Below are 22,934 nucleotides of genomic sequence, written 5' to 3'. Positions count from 1 at the left end.
TCGCACAATGTAAAACATCTCACTCGAAGCTTTGATCTATCATGACACCGCCTTCGTTGCACTTTTTGAGTGTTAACTCATATGCGAAAAGTACGGTGAGGTGTGCGGAAAGATAAAATTGTTTGTTCGATTGGATGATGATGAGGATCATGCGAGTCACTTAATTTTGTCGCAGCCGTGCGAACGGTAAAATTGTTTGTTCGATTGGGTGATGATGAGGATCATGCGAGTCACTTAATTTTGTCGCAGCCGTGCGAACGGTATAGTTGACGCAATCATAAAATTCAATGCGCACCGGCACCAACTTGGCAACGGGAGCCGAAATCCACACGAGCCTTTCTATGCCACAGAGAGAGGAAGGCTAACCGTTTGGAACGCTTCCCCAACTCCGACGCTAGCGCACCGCCACGAGGCGCCGTCAGTCCGTTGGCGTCTTGCCGTCTGCCGGGAAGCGGAGAGCGAACGCCGAGGAGAGACGAAAGCGACCCCCCCCCCCCTCCCCCATACTCCCTCTGCCCTCCACAGCTGGTTGAGACATTGCAGAGGACGCTGGCAAGGAGGAGCCTGCAAGAGCAAGCACCCCCTCCTTTCCTCCACCCTCCACAGGACCCAGCGCGCTTACATGGCGGAGGAGCAGGCGAGCGACACCCAAACCAACCCTGAGCCCCACACAGTAGTTGCGAAGCGGGAGTCTCCTCGCACACTAAGATGGCCCGGCAGCTCTCACGTCATCAGGCAGACTAATGCAACCACCGGACTCATATTTGCCCTAACCGCTCATTCACACTGAAAGCGGATATCCGTTCGCAAAGCGGTTGCGAACGCGGTTGTATAAAGATCCAGTACAACTGCACGCGCACTCGATGGCATCAAGTGCGCGTGCAATTTTACTGGATCTTTATACTACAACCGCGTTCGCAACCGCTCCGCGAACGCGGATCCGCTTCCAGTGTGAATGAGCGGTAAGACTCACGTCTTGATCCAGGCTCATGCTCATGAGCCTTGAAACTCACAATCACACTCAAGAGATCGCAAAACTCCCGCTCATGAGTACTTCACTTAGGACTCAAGCTCACACTCACACTCATGAGTCCTTAGAACTCACGCTCATCAGTTTTCAGAACTCACACTCAAACTCATCAGTTCTCTGGACTCAAACTCACATTCAATGGTTTTCAGAACTCACGATCACACTCACGATCAAACTCACGATCAAACTCGCGCTCATGTGTTCGCAGGACTCGCACTCACACTCACACTCATGAGTTCTCAGTACTCACGATCACACTCACAATCAGACTCACGCTCATGAGCTCTCAGGACTCACACTCACAGTCACACTCATGAGTTCACATAACTTACGATCACACTCACACTCACACTCATGAATTCACATAACTCACGATCCCACTCACACTCACGCTCACAATTTTCCGAGACTCGCGGCCTCACTCACGATCATCTCAAATCTGACGGTGAGCGTGAGTGATCGTGAGTGATCGCACTCATGAGTGAGAATGCCGAGGTATGCCTGTTGTATTGCCCAACGTTCGCCGTGTGTCCTACTACCTGAAACGAGTAGCTGCGTGGTGTGAGGACCCAATCCTCTTTACGGCACCTGACAAACTTATACGGCTGTGTCCAAAGATCAACAAGCATCAAGACTACCATGGAAGTTTATTGTCTCGTAGCAACATCATTTACGAAATCCCATCATACTGTGAAAAAGTGTATCTGGGACAGTCAGGGAGGTGTGTCAACGTGATACTCCGGGAGCATGCTCTATTCCTTAAATCATCACCGGCTATTTCTTAAATCATCACCGGCGGGCCATCTAGCCGTGCATGTGAGGGACTGTGGTTGCACCTTAATTTTTTTCTGACATGAAAGTACTCGAGCAGCTTCATGACCAAAGGACTAAAGAAGTTTACTAGACGCAAGTGATTACGTCCAAGGGGAAAGCTTGCATAAGTTTGACATCGATAGCCCTGTTGGCGAAACAGCTAGATTTTGAAATTGGTGTCTCTTATCCTCCTTTTTTTGTTTTACGTGTAAACGTCCCTGAGCTACCATCATCTTTTTTTTTTGCATGCAAATTTTGATTGCCTCCTGTAACTTCGGTTAATCAGTAATCGAATTAGATTAAGTAATTAATATTATTTATCAGTTTTAAAATGGAAAACACGATCAGAGACTAACTCTGATCGTGTTTTCAACATTTATTTTATAACACTGAAATTAAAAGTACCCTTCACATCTTTCTTCTCATTGACAGCCTTTTCATTAAACGTCAGTTGTGAGATCAGCACTTGTCCTGTCTACATGTTTCACTTGTCCTTGTCCTTTGTGCTGCAGTGTGTATTGTGTGTAGTTCATATTGCCGCGCGCGGAGCTGGCCAACTGGGCAGCGCGCGCGTGACCTAACGTTTATTGTACCTGTCTTCCACGCGAAAAGCCAGGGTTCGATTCCTGGGAGCGGCGCACCTTTTTGTTTATTCATGCAGACTAGTATTCTGGTAAATTCAAGAATCCTTTTAGCTTCTTCGAGGTCCGAACGTGCTACGCGTCGAACTTTCTACGCCGATTATTCCAGAACCACGCATGTATACATAAAGGGCTCTGCGTGGCGAGCCACAGTCAGTTTCGCCCCAGCGTTCGACTCTGCTCTTTCGCCGACTTCGACGCCCGCGACGCTCTGCTGTTATCTTCTGTTTTCTTTTTATTTTTGGGCACAAGTTCGCCCCCATTAAACGTTTAGTTTCTTCAGTTATTATCGCCTCATCACTTATCATTCGTGACAATATAAAAATATTTTTTTTTGTTTTATTTTATACCTTAATACAAGAAATGCCATGTTATTAAACCTTAAAGCCGTATAACCACCACTGGCGTCATATTCGCTCTAAGCCTCAGCTTTCTGCGATGTGTTGTTGAGTCTTACTGGTCAAAGAGATGGTTACCTCATTTTTCTATCGTGCCCTGTGGAAATTGTATAACCAATGAATATATTTGTGAGTTCAATGTACTTATATAAAGTAGACAGATAGGCTAGTTGTTTCAGTCTTAAAAGTACAGCGCTGTTGTTTGCCAGTTTACTTCTACTATGTTCATGTCGTTCCTTAATACCAATAAACTATCGCGGATAATATGTGCGGAAACAGTTCTCCATAGTTTTTCATATTCCTGCCGGTTCATTTAGAGCTGTGGACCGACCTAGGTACGCAATATGAAGTTGATATCTCATACTTCTGACTTTCTGACAAATTGAGACATAGTAAAGCTTGTGGCGATAGCAGACGCATAATAAGGCTGAATTGGGTGTTTCAGCTCCTATTTTACTAGGTGGTACTTACCGGTGTTGGCTAGTCGCCGTGCGAGTTCCACGGTATAGAGCGTGTTGTAGAGTTTGGTGTTACAGTAGATGCGTTCTTGCTTGTAATGCCGAAAGTCCAAGTTGTCCCAGTCGACGCTACCGAACCATTGGCCCACCGAGGTCAGCATGACGACTCGGCTGGGTGCGCTGCGTTTCAGGAGGTCTGCGGAACGACGAAAAAATGATCTCAGGGAATAAATTTTGCTTAGGCAACTCATGCGGACGTGAATCCGTAGAGACAAACACACGTCTTGACGGACGTCACGTTACGTCAGGTCAGATGTGTGCCTCCTGATATCACGTGATCAGGTCACATGAAGTCAACGTGTCACGTGACAGCGTCACTCCTGTGACGTGATCATATGACGTTAACATGTCACACTTACGCCATGTCGCTGTCTCACCTGACCATATACCCCACGTCCGTGAGGTTACTTTTTGATCAAGATCAACTTGTCCCCCAAACCAGAGCTCCGTATGAAGCATTACCAGCCAAATTTAGCAGGAAAAGATTGAAGGGTGGCTTCATTTTTTTATAATTATGTGGTAGCTCTTCTCCAAAGAACGAAACTCTAGCAGAAAGTTAAATGTGTTAAAACGGAATTATTTTTTCCTCAACTTTGGACGTCGTGTCAATACCGCTGGTTTCACTCAAACAGCTAATATACAGGCTTTTTTTTTAAGCTAACAGATTTGTTAAAAAAAAATCTGTGAAAGTTACACTTATGCCGCTTGTGGAGGTGAGTTATACGGCCAGGGGGACACAATATAGGAGGCTAATCGTAACGATCAGTCGGCTAATTAATTAAAATTCGTTAGGATACGATTCCTACAAAGGTCGTACGGCGGTCCGCTTCCATCCGTTTTTATTTATTTATTATTTTCTTTTCTTTTTTTTTTTTTTTGCCGGGGAAAAATTTTGTTTAGTCAAATTTTACCCCTGCCTTCCACGGCGACCTTGAGCATGCTCATCACGTGGGTTCGGACAGCCACTCACTAGCTCTGTTGGCTTCGGTCAATTGCGCAAGGCCTCCGCTGCTCTTTAGGTCCCAAAAACGGGAAAGAGAAGGGCTTGTGTTCGAAATCTTATTTAAATAGATCCGAGCTACTCCGGCGGGTTGTGTCTCGTGATAATACGGATAGAGCGACGCTGGACGCGGGCAAGTTTTCGAACGCAAAGATTCAACACCCTTACCCTAGAGTAAGATCGAGTCAAGTTTGGAACACGTCCAAGGCTACGAGGACCTGGCAGAACAGATGTACAGCATTGGCAGCTGGCGTGTGACGTCAAGTCAGAAGAGCACCGAGGTCCCCGAAAAGTGGAGGAAGCGAGGAGGAAAATCGTTAATAGGCTCAGTGGTGTTCGAACAGCCATCGGACTGCCGGACCGCCGGACGCTTCAACTTTTTACTATTTTTGCCAGATTCGACTGCTGTTTGGACAGGCCTTTATTTCTACAGAATCATCTCTCCACAGTGACTATCATTCAGCCTTTCTGGATTTCTAACTCCGCACAACTTATCTCCCACCTCACCTCCCTATACTCTACCACCCAGCCACACTCCATGTTTTCGTTAGATATAGAAGAACTATACTACAGTCTTGACCTCAAATTCTTTTGAATTTCGTCTCGGACGCAATGCATGAACATGGTCCTTGTAAATTCCCCAAAACCTCAAGGATCGTCGTTAAGAAGTTCACAAATGTCCATGCATTATACTTCAGTCCAAACTCGATAAATAAAACGGCAAAATATTAAGGCAAAATGAAGGTGTTTGTACATGCTCCTGCCTGGCCCCGGTGCTCAGTGAAGTTTTCCTCATCTACGTAGTAGACCGATCAGTGAAGTTCCGACTTGATGTTTTTGCTCCTGGAAGCCGAGTGTATCCATACGTAGAGTCAAAAAGCAAATGAAAAAATCCATTTCCATTTTGTCGGGACATGTAATGTGAACTGAATGCTAGTTTTACACATTTCACGACATTTATTCATCTCTGACGGCATTTTATTTCCCTATGGCCACGGCGGGAGCCTGCGGAGTTTCACATTTGCTAAGCCTTCCGGGTTGCGACAAACCGGTACGCAACTGGGCCTATAGCTTTGACGTTTGTTGTTTTGCAACAGCTGATGGCAATGTGAGGAGTAAAAAACCCAATACTCTCGAATGAATACCCTCAAAGTATGCACGAACGGACCCACGAGCAAGGTGGCCTGGAAAGGGGCCTTTCAGGTGTTGCAAATATTTAGAGACAGATGGCGCGACCCGTCCCACCAAACTGGACTGCCCTGAGGCCATAATTAATAAACTAATTATACCGAGCGTTATCAGTTTTTATTCAAATTGGTCTTTTAGCACCGAACAATGTGACATTAATCTTTTTTCTTTACATACTTTTCGCAGGGGCGATTTGGCCCGCCTTTCGAGAAACATCCCGAATAACACACGAGGTCCAAAGATTCAAGAACCTTTCTGCTCGCCATAGATGATTTTAAAATCTACATTTCGCAAACGCAGAGCAAAAAACATTTCCCATCTCACACCCAACGCGTTGGACTCATTTCGGGACCGCCAATGAGAAGTGGCGAAAGGAACAGGAAGGCGATACCTGGCTCCGTCATTTGGTTAGTTATACTATTTGCTGCTAGTCAGAGCGGCTTGTGGGTCAAAAGGGCAACAACATCGCGTAGGCCACGCCACACAACTTCGCTGGGGAAAAGAAGCAGGGAAAAATGCTTTTTAGTGTTGTTTTTTTCTTTTTTGTATGATCCCCGAAAAGTTATCCTGGTGATATCCCACGCTGCGTGGTGATAGGGCGAGAAAATTGGCTTAGAAGGGCGGGAGGAATCATATGTTTGTCTCTTTAGACTGAGGCTAGGTGGCGCAGGCTACCGCCCGTTACGAAGGGTAGAGCCGTTTACATTCATCCATCCATCCATCGGATCGATTGGACACGAGCGCTACGTCACCGTTCGGCAGTGCACACAGACGCTGGAGCTCGCGGAACCGTCTAGAGCGACGACAGTTGCGCGCAAGATGGCGCTACCTGTCGAATAAACTTTCACTGCCCGGCCTGTAATGCGGTCAGGGCAGCGACGACCCTGACCTACCTGACCGCTCCCGCTCGTCGTGCCCTCTCCGCGCGTGCGACGGAGGCACGTGTCGGGGCTTCCGTCTCGGGCACGTGATCTCGACCACTCACTCACCGAGGAGGAGGTGGGTGAGGAGGAAGGGGCCGAGGTGGTTGGCCTGGAAGGTGCTCTCGAAGCCGTCCTCGGTCTCAACGCGCTGAACGGGCGCTGCGGAAGAGAGGGGACACAACTCTTACAGAAAGCGGCCAAGGTTCGCGCAAGGTCGCTTGCCGTTCGCCCTTTTCCTCCACGTTGCGCGAGTGTGGATGTCTGTGAATGCCACCGCGGCTGCTGCTTTTATCGGGCAAGAGCTAGTCGCATACCGAGAAGGCGGGCCATTTTGCGAAAAAGTCATCCGATGGCGGTGCTCGAGTCATAGATATCCACGATATCCTCGATTTTGAAATGCGTTTCTTTGGGCTGCCCCTCCCCTTATTTTCCCAAAAATACTCACCTCTAACGTGCAACCAAAACTATACCAGGGAGAGTTCATTCCGCTCCGTAAACTTGTACTAGACAGCGCCTACAGCGCCAAACCCTCTCGTGGCAGTGTGGGTCGTGCGCGTTTGAAAGAACGTACGCACAGCGCACTGTTTCCTACTGTCATTCAGTCGTGCAGCACTGGGGGAGAGGGCTGCGTCCGGCGCTCCCGCGCACCGAGATAGCGGGATCGCCGAGGTGGCAGAGACGACCGTCTCGACTAGCGTTCGAGTGTCCGCGACGATAGATGGCGGTAGCTACCTCTCAATTGGCGAAACTCAGAGTGAGCTGCGCATCCAGCCGTTCCAACTGCAACTGCACGAAGCTCGTTCCCGCCAAGACCCTTCGATTTTTACCGAATGACGTGTATTGCCTTTGTAAGGTGTTTGACAAAACGATTTGGACTGTCCTCCATCTCCTTAAGAGGGCGCGGTACCTCTATTTATTCGTCCGTTTCAGCCACCAGATGGCGCGCGGCTCGAAACGTGGTGATATAGTGCTAATGGCCGACAACAAAGAAGATTTGCAGAAATTAATGGATATCTGTGGTACAGAGGGAGATAAACTAGGTCTTAAATTTAGTCAAGAAAAATCGGCAGTGATGATTTTTAATGATAAAGATGGTGGCAAGCATAGGATACAAGAGGTCATGTTGGAGGCAGTGGATAAGTACAGGTATCTTGGTGTATGGATAAATAATGGTGTTGAGTATCTAACGGAGCATGAAAAACATGTAGCGATGAAAGGTAGCAGGAATGCAGCCGTCATGAAACATAGGGCTCTGTGGAATTACAGTAGGTATGAAGTGGTGAGGGGGATTTGGAAAGGGGTCATGGTTCCCGGCCTGACCTTCGGCAATGCGGTCCTGTGCATGAGACCAGATATTCAAGCAAAGTTAGAAATTAAACAGCGGGGCGTAGGTAGGCTTGCTTTGGGAGCTCATGGAAATACGCCGAATCAGGGGGTACAAGGCGACATGGGATGGACGTCATTCGAGGGCAGGGAAGCTAGCAGCAAGATAGAATTTGAGGAGCGTTTGAGGGAAATGGAGGAAGAGCAGTGGGCTAGGAAAGTTTTCAGTTATTTGTACATGAGGAATGTAGATACCAAATGGAGAAAGCGAACTAGAAAATTATCAAGCAAATATTTGGGCGGCAGTGGGGGCGCCAACCAGGAATTACGGGTTAAGAAAAGGATAAAAGAAACAGAGAAGGGTCTGTGGGAAACGGGTATGCAGACAAAACCAGCACTGGAGACGTACAGAATGTTCAAACAGGAAATTTGCAAAGAAAATATCTACGATAATTCTAGGGGAAGCTCTTTGTTGTTTGAGGCCAGGACAGGAGTATTGCGGACTAAGACGTACCGGGTTAAGTACCAGGAGATGGACACTTTATGTAGTGTGTGTGGGGAGCAGGAGGAAACGGCTGAACACTTAATACTTTTCTGTAAAGGGCTTCACCCAACAGTTAACAGTGACCGGGCGGATTTAATCAAAGCATTGGGTTTTAAAGACAGTGAAGGAAAAATAGACTTTACACGGGTAGAAATAACCAAGCGGAGGTTATCAGACTGGTGGCTAAAATCGAGGCAGGGGTGAGATTTAATCTTGGAATTCAAAACATATTAGATTTATAATGTTGGCTAGGTGGCGCAAGCCACCGCCCGATTCACAGGGTTTAGCCAGATCCATCCATCCATCCATCCATCCGGTTGAACGCGCAACTTCTAGATGGCGCCAGTATCGAGGTGTGAAAAGGCCCGCGTTATCCGCTGCGTGAAATAGATAACGAAATCTGCCGTGTTCTCCCGGCGGAGGAAGTTTCTGCATCCCTCGCGCGCGCTTGGTATGTACGCGCGGTGACCGAGTCCGGCCTCTGCGCTGTGTGATGCAGTGGGTGGCGCTCGTTTCTGTTCGGAGGTAGGAATAAAAATGCCGGTCCCCTTTCTACGACGCTCGTTTCTATAGCTTGTTTTTCTTTTCTTTTTTTTATCTCAAGTGACCTACAGTACCGCCTGTTCGAAATCGTCCTTTGCGGTGAGCGATTGAGAGTCAGGTTAGCATTTTATTTGGGTCAGCACTACACGTTTAATGGAGACCTCGGGCGGCGATGTAAATATGCATTGCTTCCCAAAGTGTGTCCAAGGTGCGCAATGACAATTGGAAAGGGTATTGAAGGCGCGCGACCGTCGGTTGGTAAAATACGTGCGTTAGATTCACTTATTCAGTCTAATCATTTTTGCCAACGTCTTTTATCTGTTTCGACAAATGACATGGTCGAGTCTATTGATAACCTTAGCTAGATTGGACGTACGGAGTGTCCGGGCTTTAAATAAATTTGCTTCGTTTATGTGAATGAATAACTGTTTTCTCTTTTCCGTGCTCGGTGCTATGCAAAAATCGCTGAGATGTTATGGTAGCTCAGTGTGGCGGCGTTTTGCACGCTGACTCGCTATTGCATTCGCTGTGCACAATATGTGTTCAGATGGAATGTGCCAAATCGTATTTCCGATCGATATGATAGATTTACTTTGCTACAGTGTTAATTATATTTTCCTGATTTAAACTGGTTCGTCCCTGATCTGAGCCTAAGTTTAAATTCGAAGGGCAGACAGACTTAGCGTCGTAACAGCCGTAATGCGCAGAAAGAAATTAGTACCATGAAAGAAAAACAAAAGGATACGAGGTGGCTCAGTGTTATAGAAGTAATGAGTGTGCAAAGGATGGGATACGGTCCATTCGTCACATGCACATTCGTCACAGGACGATTGGTCACAGGACGATTCGTCACACAGGAACATTCGTCATAGGATGACTCGTCACGCGGCCAACCGGTCTCACAATAGTTCGTCCCCCCAAAAATGTATTGTTCAATTTGGTTCGGGCGGACAAAGGCGAAGAATTTGTAAGGAACGTTTTAGCTTCTGATTCGGTCCCGAACATTGAATGTTGGTTGGGCCTCAGAAAGTCGGTCACCTCTTATCTTAGCATGTCTTTCGCTTCTCGAGGTCAAAGAATTTGTAACAGACGTTCTAGCTATCTGGGTCCGTCCTGAACGGTGAATGCGGAGGCCATAGAAGAGCGACTATTTTTGAACTACATTCAAAAGGATGGAGGTGATCGCAACAGAGAGAGCCATGATGCTGCACGAGGGGTACTCGTACACATTCGGCAGAAGGAATTCCGATACTTGTTGGTTTTGTCGAATAGGTGTATGCAAGGCAAAACTAAAAACTAATTTGGCTGCCAGTCGGATTATTGCTCGTTCAAGCCTGCAACTGAGATCAACCTGCTGAAGACCCGTAATATAATGAAAGGAAAAGCGGATGAGTATTGTAATATTAGTTTATATAACCATTGGTTTACGTGACAGTGGAAAATTGTGAAACTCCTCATCAGGGTATGTGGGCAGATGTTGAAATTTACAATTTACTATCGTCCCCTGCTCGATCAATGAGACCAGTTGCCCGCATGACGAGTCATCCTGTGACAAATGTTCCTATGTGACGAATCATCCTGTGACCATTCGTCCTCTGACGAATGCGCATGTGACGAATCGTCCTCATCCCGCAAAGGATGCCATCGTACGTGTTTTTTTTTTTCTTTTTTGTTTTTTTAACTCTCCGCATTGCTGGGAAACGCTCAAGGTACCAGCAAAGACAGCGAGCTGGCGTGAAATTTCCATCGAGCGGAAAACGAGTGTGACTTTTATTTCATCATGCGCTTTCATTTTGATATGGCTCAAAATGGGCGCGAAATAGTAACAGGTAAGGCAACAAAATTTAGATGTTAGGTCTGGAGCACCGCCATACTCAGCCGTGTTGGGGGCATCTCTCGCGAGTCAATACGGCAAAGGTATTGCGCGTCGAACTGTACGTGAGAGTTATCCATTTCAGCGAAACCTTGATTTCGCAAAACTATTGTGGCTCGAGTCGTGGCTTCCAGTACTTGAAAGCCACGAGCGAGAAATAAATGACAGTTGATTTTGAAGGACAATCGCGACGCGGAAACCCATAAAAGAGAGTTCCAATAAGACGAGAGCTTCCCCTTCTCTTCAAGTGCGTGGGTTACGCTCTCAATCCTGCACCTGTGGTAACACCGCAGGCTCCTAAAATGGCTTTGAAAACGTTCCTGATCGCAAAAACTTTTTTTTTTTTTTTGTCGAGGCGCTATTTCATTTTTTTTACTTTTTGTCTACCTCGATACCCCATCAGCGCAAAAACTACCATAAACTAAAAAAAAAAATAGTGGGCATACAACGACAACGCACCCACTGGGACCCGAGTCAAGGCAAGAACAACTAACTACTAAAAGGGGAAAAAAATCATGTTCGCATACACAGACAGAACGCCTCCATCGAAAGAAATGAATCATGCGCTTGTTCTGCCAGTCTCGTTGTGCGTCTGTCAAAAGCCACAAAGGAGGAAGACAATCAGCGCCTACACCACTCCCCTCCACTCCCCCCCCCCCCCCCCCCACCACCCCTAAAAAGAAGAAAAGAAAGGTTTCTTGGGCGCGCGCGCGGTCGCCCAAGCGATGACCTTGGAAGGGTATGCGATTGTAGCACGTTTGTCCCCCGGTTGTGCCCCTGTCTCAAATGCCACGGTCCGTTTCTCCCAAGTGCCCGTCTTATCTTCCCGAGTATCAACTCCGCAGTGATTCTGAATCATTCCGATGCTTTCCAACATTGCAAAACTGTTAGACGAATATTTGCACAGAAGTATACTCTGTTCGCAGAACTATCTACGGCGCTAAAATTCAAAAGCGCCGAGTTGGATTGGGGAACTCGTGTAGGTTTAGCTCATCGTTGGAACATTCTTATTCGCTCGATGAACTGCACAAAACGTGTAAATATTAGAATGAACTTTCCAGAGAACGATAGTTGTTGTCGGGGTTCCAGGCGACCGGACAGGTCGCAATTATTGGCTGATCAAAAATTTTATTTCATAATCACAATCGTATCATCAAGGGCACGCCATTTCCTCATCACTTCTTCTACGAAAAGAGTTGCTGTATTCGTAGCACACACAGACGGAAACGGTTGAGACTGCCCAAATAGGTTCCCGGACATTTCATCGAACGCCGTTTCGTCGAACACCGTTTCATCGAAAAAATGGACGTTTCATCGAACGCCGTTTCATCGAATCGCTGACGGCCGTTTCATCGAATGTCTTTTATATAAAAAAAAAGTGTGAAAGATGCTCTTTTATGCATGGATCGAGTGCATTTTCGTGTCATTCCCCCATTTCATCGTCAGGTTTTTTAATGTCCAAACTTGTAGCTGTTACAATTTATTTTGATGCAAGTAACCCATGAGGATATTTGTACCGATCTTTATGTTTGTTTTGAACATTGTGCTTATCTGTTCACCCCCTCTGTATTATCCGATGGGCCTTGAGGCTATTGTAACAAATAAATAAAAAGTCGCACTCCCGGTAATAGCGCACTCCAACTAATGGAGGCCAGAAGGCGACTTAGGTTTTGCGCAGGCGCAACAACTTTAGCCATGTGAGCCTCCTATAGCCTCTCATGTCTTTCTATTGATACTTTTTTTACTGCCCGAAGCTTGCAGTAGCTAAAGCTGAAGTGCTATTTATGGAACTACAACGAAACATTGTATTTTTAGTTCTAAGACTCAATGAAGTCAAAAGTAAGTACGTCACTTCAAATTTTATTTGAAAACTTTCGGGGGTTCATGTGTTCGTGCGACAGCTATTCATCGTTTGTAATGATGAGCAATTGCTCTCAAAAAGTCCTCCACAGCCACGCTCCGTCGGTTCTCATAAAAAAGGCGGGCCTTTTCATTTCTTGCCGCTATGGCCTTCTTCTGGCGAGGAGGCGCTTGGGAACAAAGCATCGCCTCCAGCTTGTCTTCCGTCAGTTGATGTTCTGCGGCGATGCAAGTCAAAAACTTCCAGAACTCGGGATGGGCACCTCCGACCAGCTTTAGGAAGCGGGAATGCAACCCTGGCGTTCGATAAGACGGCGTTCGATAAAACGGCGTTCGATGAAACGGCTTCGATGAAACGGTGTTCGATGAAACGGCGTTCGATGAAACGGCATTCGTTGAAACGGCTTCGATGAAACGGCGTTCGACGAAACGGCGTTCGATGAAATGTCCGGTCCCAGCCCAAATAATATCTTCTTTTGGCAGGTACTGCGCAGCGATTACACACAACGCCTCTAACATAAACATGCTGCTCCACATGTCTATTCACAAGATGCAATACATCGTTTTCCCAACTTTGTTGAAATGGGCATGAAAGCGCGTAACCGTCACTTTTTTGAAGTTCTACTTAGAGGTGAAGTGTTTACCGTAAAAAGTCGTTAATTATTTATTTTTTTCCGTTTACTACAAAGCTCGATTCCCTTAAATTTTTGTTTTTATATCGTCTCTACAGCGCTTTTACGTCGGTACTTTCGTGTTAGAGGACATCACATAATGTGCGAAAAAAACAACAAAAAAACGGTAGGATCGATGCTGCATAGCCTTTTTTTTTTTGTGGACATCAAGAAAAAAAAGAAAAGATAGTAGTTGTCTTCACTTCGCACTGCATGTTTTGGCACGGAAGTTCCTATTTGGTTATGATGTCTTTACTTTCTTAAAAATTATATACAGTAATTTAAATTACCGAATTACAAAAACGTCGAAATTGTATAATTGCTTTTCGTTGGGACGCCATGACGACAGCGACACTCGTGTTCCCTCGTGGTTTTCGCCAGCATTTCTACGATGAATTGCCAGGATCGCGAGATGCAAACAGCGTGACACTCCGTCTTCTGTGACGTCATTTGTTGCACTTCGGGACCACTTTTGATGTATGGCCAGCATAAGACGCTAACCACACCAGTCGGAGACGCGCTGCAGGTGCCATAGTACTGCTCGTAAAAGTAGCTGTCACGTGCTTTGCTCCGCGACTGAGGGTTGCCAAATTACGGTGAAACGGAGTATAGACAAAACAGACTGGACGACATTTACCGGGCATCTTTAGAGCTGCGAAGCTCAAAATCACGCGTACTCATAAGATTTTTTTTTCTCGCGTGTTTGTGATTTTTATGATGTCCTGCAAGCAAGAAAAAAATATATATGGTGAAGTCACTCCGAGGGGGTACCGATAACTGCGAGCCACGAACATGAAGGATTCGCTAACATCCGTCAGGAGTGTGAACGGTAAATCGTCACGCAAACATATTCTCACAAGCTGCAAATATTTATTTGGCTTAGCAAGTAGAATACTAGTATACTAACGACATGTGATTATTGTACACAAGATATCATTTCTCGGTTCTTCAAAACCATTTCCCAAGTCTGAACGGTCGCGCTACGGGCCGCGGCTAGCCGTGCCCTCGATAGGCTACGGAGCTGCGTTGTGTCGTCTGCTACTGTACCGCCAACAGGAGAGCGATAGCTCTGTGTGTTCCACAGATGCGTGTTGCGGTATAACTCTGTACGTCTGTCCTAGAGGAAGACAAAGAGATAGGCTCTGTGACCCCCTCCTAAGCTAACAAAAACAAACAGAAGTATACTCGTTTGGACTGAAAGGTTTACAAAATGGTGACCAGACATTGGAAAAGCATATGTCACAGAACTTGGTTTATGAAATGGCATCATTGTTTCGAGCAAGAAATCACCTGCTCACCACTGGGACGATGAAATCGTCACTATTTATTGCGTCAGGTATATTTGCGCTCATGAAGAAAAATCTGAACACATCCTTCTCCCAAAGTCCTATGTCGAATAATAAACACTTTTTTAAACATCTATGCACAAATAACTCATTTTTTTCTACACTTGTATATGCACGTTAATTGACGTCAAACCGCATTTTTGATTAGATCTTGATGTCTACACCAACTACATTCATATTTTTTAGGGCTTTATTGAACGATAACTTCAACTATAGTTAATGGAACACGATGGCTCGATCTCGACAAAAACCTCAACGTGCGAAGCTTCCACAGACGGTCGCTAGCGAGTATTCTCAATGTGAGACTTCAGAAGCTTTCGCTTGCCATAGGGAGCTTGCTTTCGACTACAGCACTGCACGGGCCCGGAAAGCGCTGCTGTGGGGAGAGGTTGACTTACAAGATGACGTGTTACGTGGTCACGTAAGATGGCGTCATTTCGTGCAGCGTGATCACGTAAGATGACGTCATTTCGTGTAACGAGATCATGTAAGATGACGTGTTTGTGTCACGTCATCACGTAAGATGACGTCAGTTCGTATGAACTGACGTCATCTTACGACAACGCCAACAACATTAGTGCCGTCCGGAACCATTGACCTTAGAAACGCGCTTCTTTGCTTGAAGAGCTGATATGCGTTGATTGTTATTTGTTTCTTTTGCCTACTACAGACCATTCAAGAACTCGCCTTCTGGGTGCCACCAACTTCGTCTACTGGGCTGTGAAGCGCGTTCGAGCGTGCGCAATACCTCTCTAGGCCGAAAGATTGTACACTGAGTATGCGTTCACAGCTCAATGACTTTGGCATTTTTCGTCAGGATAGATGCTCCCACGAGAAGAGCGTAATGGATATGTGAATAGAATTGGAAATTTGAAATGTTCTTGTCCAACGCATTTTTCTTTGGTTATCAACGCTTTTTAGCGTCATCACAAGACGTTCAACCCATAACACACTGGTGATTAAAAAATAAGCACCGAAAAACATGCACCGATTTTCGCTCAAAAATAAACACCGGAAAAAACATACCGTAATCATTACCCATGTCACCTTTTTGGGTGATATGTGAATTTCCAGAAGAACAGCGAGTTATCACCCTCCCCTAGGAATACCCTGACTACAGAGCAGGCGACCCGTTTTTCCCCGCGTTAGATTGTGGTGACCACGAACCGTACGGAGGTCACAGGACGTCCGTGAAAAATAAAAAGGAGGAAAACAACGATCTACTCTGTGCACGCTTCATCCCCAATTTCCACGACCCCAAGGCCGAAGGACGTTTGTGTGAAGGATAACGATAAAATAAAACTTTGCGTCAAAAAAAAAAAGCCCGTTTTTAAAAGAAAAAAAAAGTAGAAACAAGCACAACGCGTTGAGGGACCGCGAGGTTGTGGAACACCTCGCGGTCCGCTTGCCACAGGACGGTTGTCTTCGACCCTTACCTCCAAGGTGAATTTGCCACTTGCGAAAACACGGAGACCTACCCAGCGAGAACCAGGAAAGCAAGACACGCACACTGACGCCTCGGCGTGCAGAATGAAACAGGATACGGGCGCGGAATACGGCCGCGGAAGAACACCTCGCACAGTGCCGATCCGGCCGATCTCCGAACGGACGATTTCGCATTTCGTGGACAGCGAGCGCCACCGCACGGGAGAGAGGGGTACCTTAAAAATGACGAAAACAAGCACCGACACCTTGGTTCTTTATATTTGCTGTAGTTACGGAACAAATCGACTTACATGAATAATTTGAATATTATTCGATTCCGTAATAAATTTAGAAGACATTAAGCGCAATTCTTCTTATGTTTGAATTTAGATAATTTTGTAAATTCGCTCCGAACGCAAGAGTGCCGAATTAGCCGATTTTGACCATTTTCATGATTTTTTAAAGAATATAATTAAATTTATGACGAAACATCTGTTGCGTTTAGTGTCTCGATAATGACTCAATGTCTTTAAAGCCGAAATTTTCAAGAAGATCCGCGCAGCCGTTATTATGTGAGAATTTTTTTAATTTGGTGAAAAACCTCATGTATTCTCTATGGGGCTCTGAGGTGCGCCCCCTCTTAACCTCCTTTCTTCCATCGCACCCCCCCCCCCCCCCATTTCTTTTCTCGCTACGCGCATGCGCAGGTGTGTCGCACTTGGCTCTGCTTCTTTCTTCCTCTCGTTCTCGGTCGCGTGCGCGGGCCATGGGTTGCTCCGCGAGTGCGCCATCGGACGAATGGTGGCGTGATACGCAAAACTGTATTGCAGATCTACGAAACAATTCAAATAGTGAATGTTATTTTTTTAAGGCCGTAAGATGTCAAGAAAATATTTCTCCCGAATATTATTCCTCTCCCGTCGAGGCAATATTTTTGTAAATATGCAAAAACCACGTACGTACGTACTGGAACTACTAAATAAGTTGTGCTTTAGAGCGACGCCACTTTCGCCATGTTGTTTCGCGCTGTATCAGTCTTTCCGGTCGTCACCACCCCCTTTCGATGCGCCTGGTGTAAAATGCAAGTGCTTTGCTTCGTTCTCCTTGCTAGAACAGTTTACAAGAGTCAAAACGATACCGCTCCATAACCATGACTGTTGCACATGGCGCCCGCGGGGCTCAAAGCGCGAAAATGATGTCCCCCATGAACCGCTGGCACGTAGACCTGTACTGAGCGACACGTTTAATGACCCTTTTGGCAACTTCGGACAATGAAGAAAAAAAAAGTGTCGATACTCAAAGCCTAGCTTTCTTCTTGCAGTTCTAGTACGTGCGTGTGTAGAAGGGAAAGTATTTGTGGAAGTGAAATAGAAGCGAAGTGAAAACGAGAGTCACAATCGTTAATAACTTCTAACGTAGTGTTTTTAAGTAAACTTGGTAACATTTAAAGCGATAAGCGTTGAAGCGTGAGCTGGATATATATTGTATTGCTTTCTGTGTTTTGTTATCACCTTTCGTCACTTTGCTATAAGTTTTACATACCGTATCTAATTGACTACAGTCCGGGTTTACTTGTTGGTGCATGTTTTGTTTTGTTTTCTTTTTCTTTTCGCCGTTTAATTATAATATTTGTTTGCATTATTCGGATTGAATCCCCCTCATGTAACAAATGTTTGAAATACCGTTGAGACGAATAAATTGAAATGAAATTCCTCGTCTACATCTGTATCTAATACCGTATGTTCTTGATCCGATGTAAATACCGCAAGGGCAACTTTCCGTCGTAAAAGAAAGGTTTTTCCTTTGCGCACCTGGTGTAGAATGCAAGTAAAAAGTTTGTCACAGATAGCACACCTTGTCAAATGACCGTTTTGTTATCTTACAGAGAAGCTTGCATTGTACACATATTCTCACTAACATACTTTGTCATTCACGAAATACATCACGTATAATCACAATTTACGATCGGGAAAAAAATACATTTTTGGATTGTTCGCAGCTGTTGACAGTGCGCACTGCGTTACAAATCCAACTTCTAAACATCCCCGAGCTATAGTCCAGAAATTAGAATGCTTGAATCGGTTTATGCAACAAAGTGGCTGTCCAAACAGAACACAGCAACTGCCGCGTTTTGTTTGGACAGCGATTTGACATTCCGCCAAATGCAATGAAAATAATCTAGCACTTGACGGAGGGGTTGATTGGATAGGGCTTGCTTGTGTAATCGCACTTTAGGAGGGATTGTAAGCGGTGTGCCAAGTATTTGAGAGCGCTGACGCCCCCCCCCCCCCCCCCCTCCTTCTTCCCCTTTTCTTTCCTACGGTACGACCAACCAATAACACCAAGAGACAAGGCCGAAGGGCCACCACCACCTAGAGCAAAGGTCACAGCGCTCGGCGTTGTGACGTCACAGATTCATGACGAGTGGGCCGACCTGACAGGAAATCTTCTCCGCAACACATGCTCTCTTTTTCCCAAAGACGGCAAGCGGCGCATGCTCCGGACTTTTTGTTTTTGTTTTTAGCTTTCTCCGAGCTCTAACCGTGTCTTTTGGCTATTCTGTTTGGTGTGCATGGCGGTTTACGCGTGGTAACTGGTTCTCAAGGTACAGGCGGCTTTTGAGCTAGCCATGTCTCATAAATGCTGTGTCCCTGGGTGCCATGTGAACTATATGAAACGCCGTCGAAGAAATTATTTGTGTTTCAGTTTCCGGAGGATGAAGAACTGTGAAAAGTATGGGTGCGGGAGATTCCTCAAAAAAACCTGGTTCTATCGACGTATACCACCAGGGTAAGAACTCTCATTTCTTTTCACATTGTTTTTTTTTTTTTTTTTAATTATTGAATTTATTTCGTTGAATTTTACGCTGACGTGGCAGCGAAGACGACAAGCACAAGCTAGCTCTCGCTTTTAATTTTAGAAACGTATCTTTGTAGCGCAAGCTCCCGTTTTTAAAACCACGGTCAGGAGCCTTTAGCCTTCTCTCTATGTCCCCCTCTTGTTCCTACATCTGTGGCGCGTATTATTAAAGGACTCAATAAAATCGTCGAGGTCTCGAAATCTGAAGGAAATTTTAATATGGACGCCGAACAAAGGAACGCGACTCAGAGACGACTTTCAAGAACCAGTGACTTCTGCAGAGGACGATTCCAACGTGCATTTTTTTGTGAAGTTTTTTGACTGGCTGGATGCCTGGCTTGACGTATGGGAGAGCGAGAACCTTACCACTGGCACGATAACCAAGGAGACTCACGGAGCACTCCGTCAACAAACCCGTGCACTTGTAGAGATCAACGAATACTGCTGCATTGAACTCGGGCTGAACTATGTCCTGCTGGGAAAGATTCAGACTGATAGCTTGGAAGGCCGTTTCGGGAAGTGCAGGCAGCTGGCTGGCTCGCAATATCCCATATCTGTAAGGCAGCTTTATGAACGGGAAAATAAGCTGCAACTGCTGAGTACGTTGCCGACAATCCCGTGTGAAGAAGAGCGATGGGAGGAGCTTAGAAAAAACAAGTAGACACGCCACGGCCCAGCTGCAACGTAGTATAGTTACTGAAGAGGCAGTGTCACAAGCGATAAATTAGACCGTGCCAGTCGTAGTCTCCGTGACAGGGTATACGATTTATGCCACTTTGAAAAAGCCGAAATGTCAAAAATGCAGGGCGGCGCTTAGCGAAGAAGATAAGACGGCAAAAGTTTCACTTGCGCAGGAGAACTACTCTCTTGTCGAGCAATTGGATCGACGGGGGCTCCTTTACCCAACTATGTTCGCCGTTGATGCCATGACACACAATTACGTTGTTGCTCAAGAACTCTCCAAGCAGGCAGAGTTTCTGAAGGTTCCGATCCAGCATCAGTTCGTCACCGAGCTTACAATGGAACTGCTGTCTACCAACGAGACTTCTGACTTCGACGCATGTGAAGAAGACACACAAGTGAGCTCGTGCTGAAGAATTTGTTCTGGTGCAGCACGAACATTGTGCAGCACGAAAAGCTTATGAGGCTAATTCCCAAAAAAGTGAAATCTTCAAATTTAAATAATTATTTTATATTCAGTGCTACTGTTGTCATAGCATTATTATTGCGAAGCGGCATTAAAGTCTACATGCCGTACACGTGCTGTGTCTTAGTATCGCGAAAGATACAGACCGGCATCTAAGTTGCTTGTGTTTGCATTGTCACGATGGATACAAGAAGGAAGTATGGATGCACAAGTATATACAATTTGAAGCTTTCAAAGGTAAGATAACTTATATTCGCAGCATCTTTTCGTAGTGTGAATGAACGCGGGCAGATGTGTGCATGAATCTCCCACAGCTGCATGTGTCCCTTACTGAAAATTATGCTTTAAGTTTGCCAAGTTTGCCTGCACGCGGTTAAATCATAACTTGTGCACTTCTATCTAGGCGGTGTCTTTCCCTCTTTTTTGTGTATTTTTTTGCGTTTAATTTTTCGTCTTCGTGTCTTAGTCTCGGATTGATTACTTTATGCAAAACATTCCCCAGTTCGCCTGCAGTTTTATTTTTATTATCATATGTTTACTTCTGGTAAAACATACATTTGAACACATTACTTTTTTGCGTGCTCCAAAAGTCCACATCTTTTAAATAATATTTTCATTAGCTTCACATACGAATTCAGTAACTACATATGTCATCACCAACTTGATTGTTGCTGTTATGCATTTTAGCGTGTCCCATCACTTACAATAACGTTTCAGGGCATTTATTTTTTGTTTGTTTGTGTCTTAACACTCCTCGAGATAATTAAAGCACCCGAGATTTGAATGCCTAAAACGAAAACCCATCTCTCTCAAAACGTCGTTAACCTTCTTCTTTCATATCATACCAATAATGGTACGTCCTAATATGCTGCCCGTGTAACAAATTATGTTTCCCAGTCAAAGAGATACTTATAAATCCTGTTTGATCAATTAACAAACGTTTGGGTCAATAAAAATGCCATCTACGTCGGTAAATCTATGCGCGACGCCTTCAGTGCAGCACTTTTCCACGGCGCTCGCCAGCCGACTCGTGTGACGTCACCGGAGGAGCGCTGCGGCCTTCAGCTTTAGGTGGTGTTGGAAGGGCCCGGAGGCTAGACGTCACCAACGTCAGAAGAAAAAGGCAATCCTGGAAGTTGCGCTTCTCCTGCAGCTACGCTTTTTGCTTTTTTGCTCTATTTTGTTTCCGGACGGCCGGCCATTTGCACGTCGTAATGCCGCATTCAAAATAGTACGAAATACTATTTTAGATTCATCGGTCTGTATATTTCAGCATTAAAAAAACATTTTACAGGGTGTTTTAAGGCCTTACAGCCCGAGTCTGAAACTCATATGAGCGTGGGGGCCTGGTAGCCCACCACCGAAAGGTCGAGGGCCAACGTAAGATGGGAGAAAGGGGGGGGGGGGGGGGGGGGGGAGAGGAGATTTTATAGAGGTTTTCTACTTGTGAAAATTTAGGTTTGATTTGTTTGCCCTATACACAGGTCAAAGTTCAGGCCCTTACCTGATAACAATAACTAAAATAACATTGCCTCGCCACCGTGCTGGCATTTTCTTTATAGAACAAGACAGCAAACACACTATATCACGTTGCGCAATTGACTCGGGAATTAATCAAATTCAGCATGCCTTGAAAAAAAATCATAGGACAGTATTGTTGATAATGTATTAAATAGTATGCTAAAATTCATGTATTTTAATGGTGATATTTTCTACAGGCCAGAATCCCGAGCTCATAACTTTATCTTTGCCAGATAATTGATGAGCGAAAGTTGGTGCAGCTGAGGTGTCGAAAGCTACGAAGCACACATTAAAACGAAACTTAAGGCAAATTAAAACAGAATAGTATTAGCTATGTGGATACCGTGAGGAGAGCTACGCTTTGAGCGGAAACGAATAGGTGGCATGAGATTATTATGGCATATGCCATTTTCCATTGCTCGAGCCCAGACATGTACAAATTACTCGAAAAAGGTAGTTAAGCTAAGTTACTGAGTATCGATGCCAAAAGTAGTTGGAGTAGAGTGGAAATTACGCATTTCTAATAGTAATTGAATAAACTACTAACTACTGTAAAAAAGTAGCAAGTTCCTTTGAAGTTACTTTTGAAGTTACTTTTTATATTTTTGTGGCAGCAAAATGAACAGCAGTTTTGATCAGTGAAAAACCCTGCGAGCCTGAAGTAAATGCAGTCATTTTATGACTTCCAAAATAGTTTATCCGCTCGCAGAAGCAATTGTCTTTCAAAGTTGTTATCGGAAAGTTTTCCCCTTTTCCTTCTAATGACGTCCTCAGTCAAGCTAAAAAGACGTTCCACCGTGGCGCTGGATGCAAAGGCAGTGTTCAATATCAGAAACAGGCTGTGCAGTGTCGGGTAAGCGAGTGTCGGCATCTTTGGTGTCCATCAGGGAACATGTGAGGTTTGCCTCGGCCCTAGAGGGTCTTTTATTACAAACTCTCCTCTTTTTTTTCTTTTTTCTTCGGCAAGATGAGATTTTTATGACGTTCGAAGATTTCGCCAACCGAGTGCACCTGACAGTCAAGGGATCAAGTCTCGCGCCACGACGATGAGATCATCCGGACGACTGCGCGTCTCGCTGCAATGTTAAAACTACGCCACTAAAAAAAAAAAAAAAAATTGTGTTTGGCCGTTGACGTTGGGTCCAACAAAAGGATCTCCCAAAAGTGACTCAAAATCCTCCCCGGTGACTACGGTATCCTGACGCGCCTGACAAGTAAAACGTTTTCAACAAAGAAGAGGTCTCCCTGGCGCGTAAGGTCGGAAGGACGCGAAGGATTACGTGAACAAGCATCGGCGCTCGTACAGTTGCA

At 45.4% G+C, this 22,934-nt stretch overlaps 1 protein-coding gene across 1 annotated transcript in view; it reads right to left on the bottom strand.

Moving 5' to 3' along the window:
- The window catches only part of LOC115333126 (retinol dehydrogenase 11), a 73,295-nt gene that overhangs the window by 29,313 nt on the left and 21,048 nt on the right, over positions 1-22,934 (bottom strand). The window contains exons 3-4 of the mRNA XM_040217355.1: positions 6,578-6,670; positions 3,354-3,536 (exon numbers count right to left, since the gene is read on the bottom strand). Of these exons, the coding sequence (XP_040073289.1) occupies positions 3,354-3,536; positions 6,578-6,670 (276 nt within the window). The remainder of the gene's footprint in view (positions 1-3,353; positions 3,537-6,577; positions 6,671-22,934) is intronic.

Source organism: Ixodes scapularis, unplaced genomic scaffold, assembly GCF_016920785.2.
Source record: "Ixodes scapularis isolate PalLabHiFi unplaced genomic scaffold, ASM1692078v2 PGA_scaffold5__190_contigs__length_132052651, whole genome shotgun sequence".
Taxonomy (NCBI): Eukaryota; Metazoa; Arthropoda; class Arachnida; order Ixodida; family Ixodidae; genus Ixodes; species Ixodes scapularis.
Note: the sequence above shows the minus strand (reverse complement) of the source record. Positions and strands in the feature narration are given on the sequence as shown.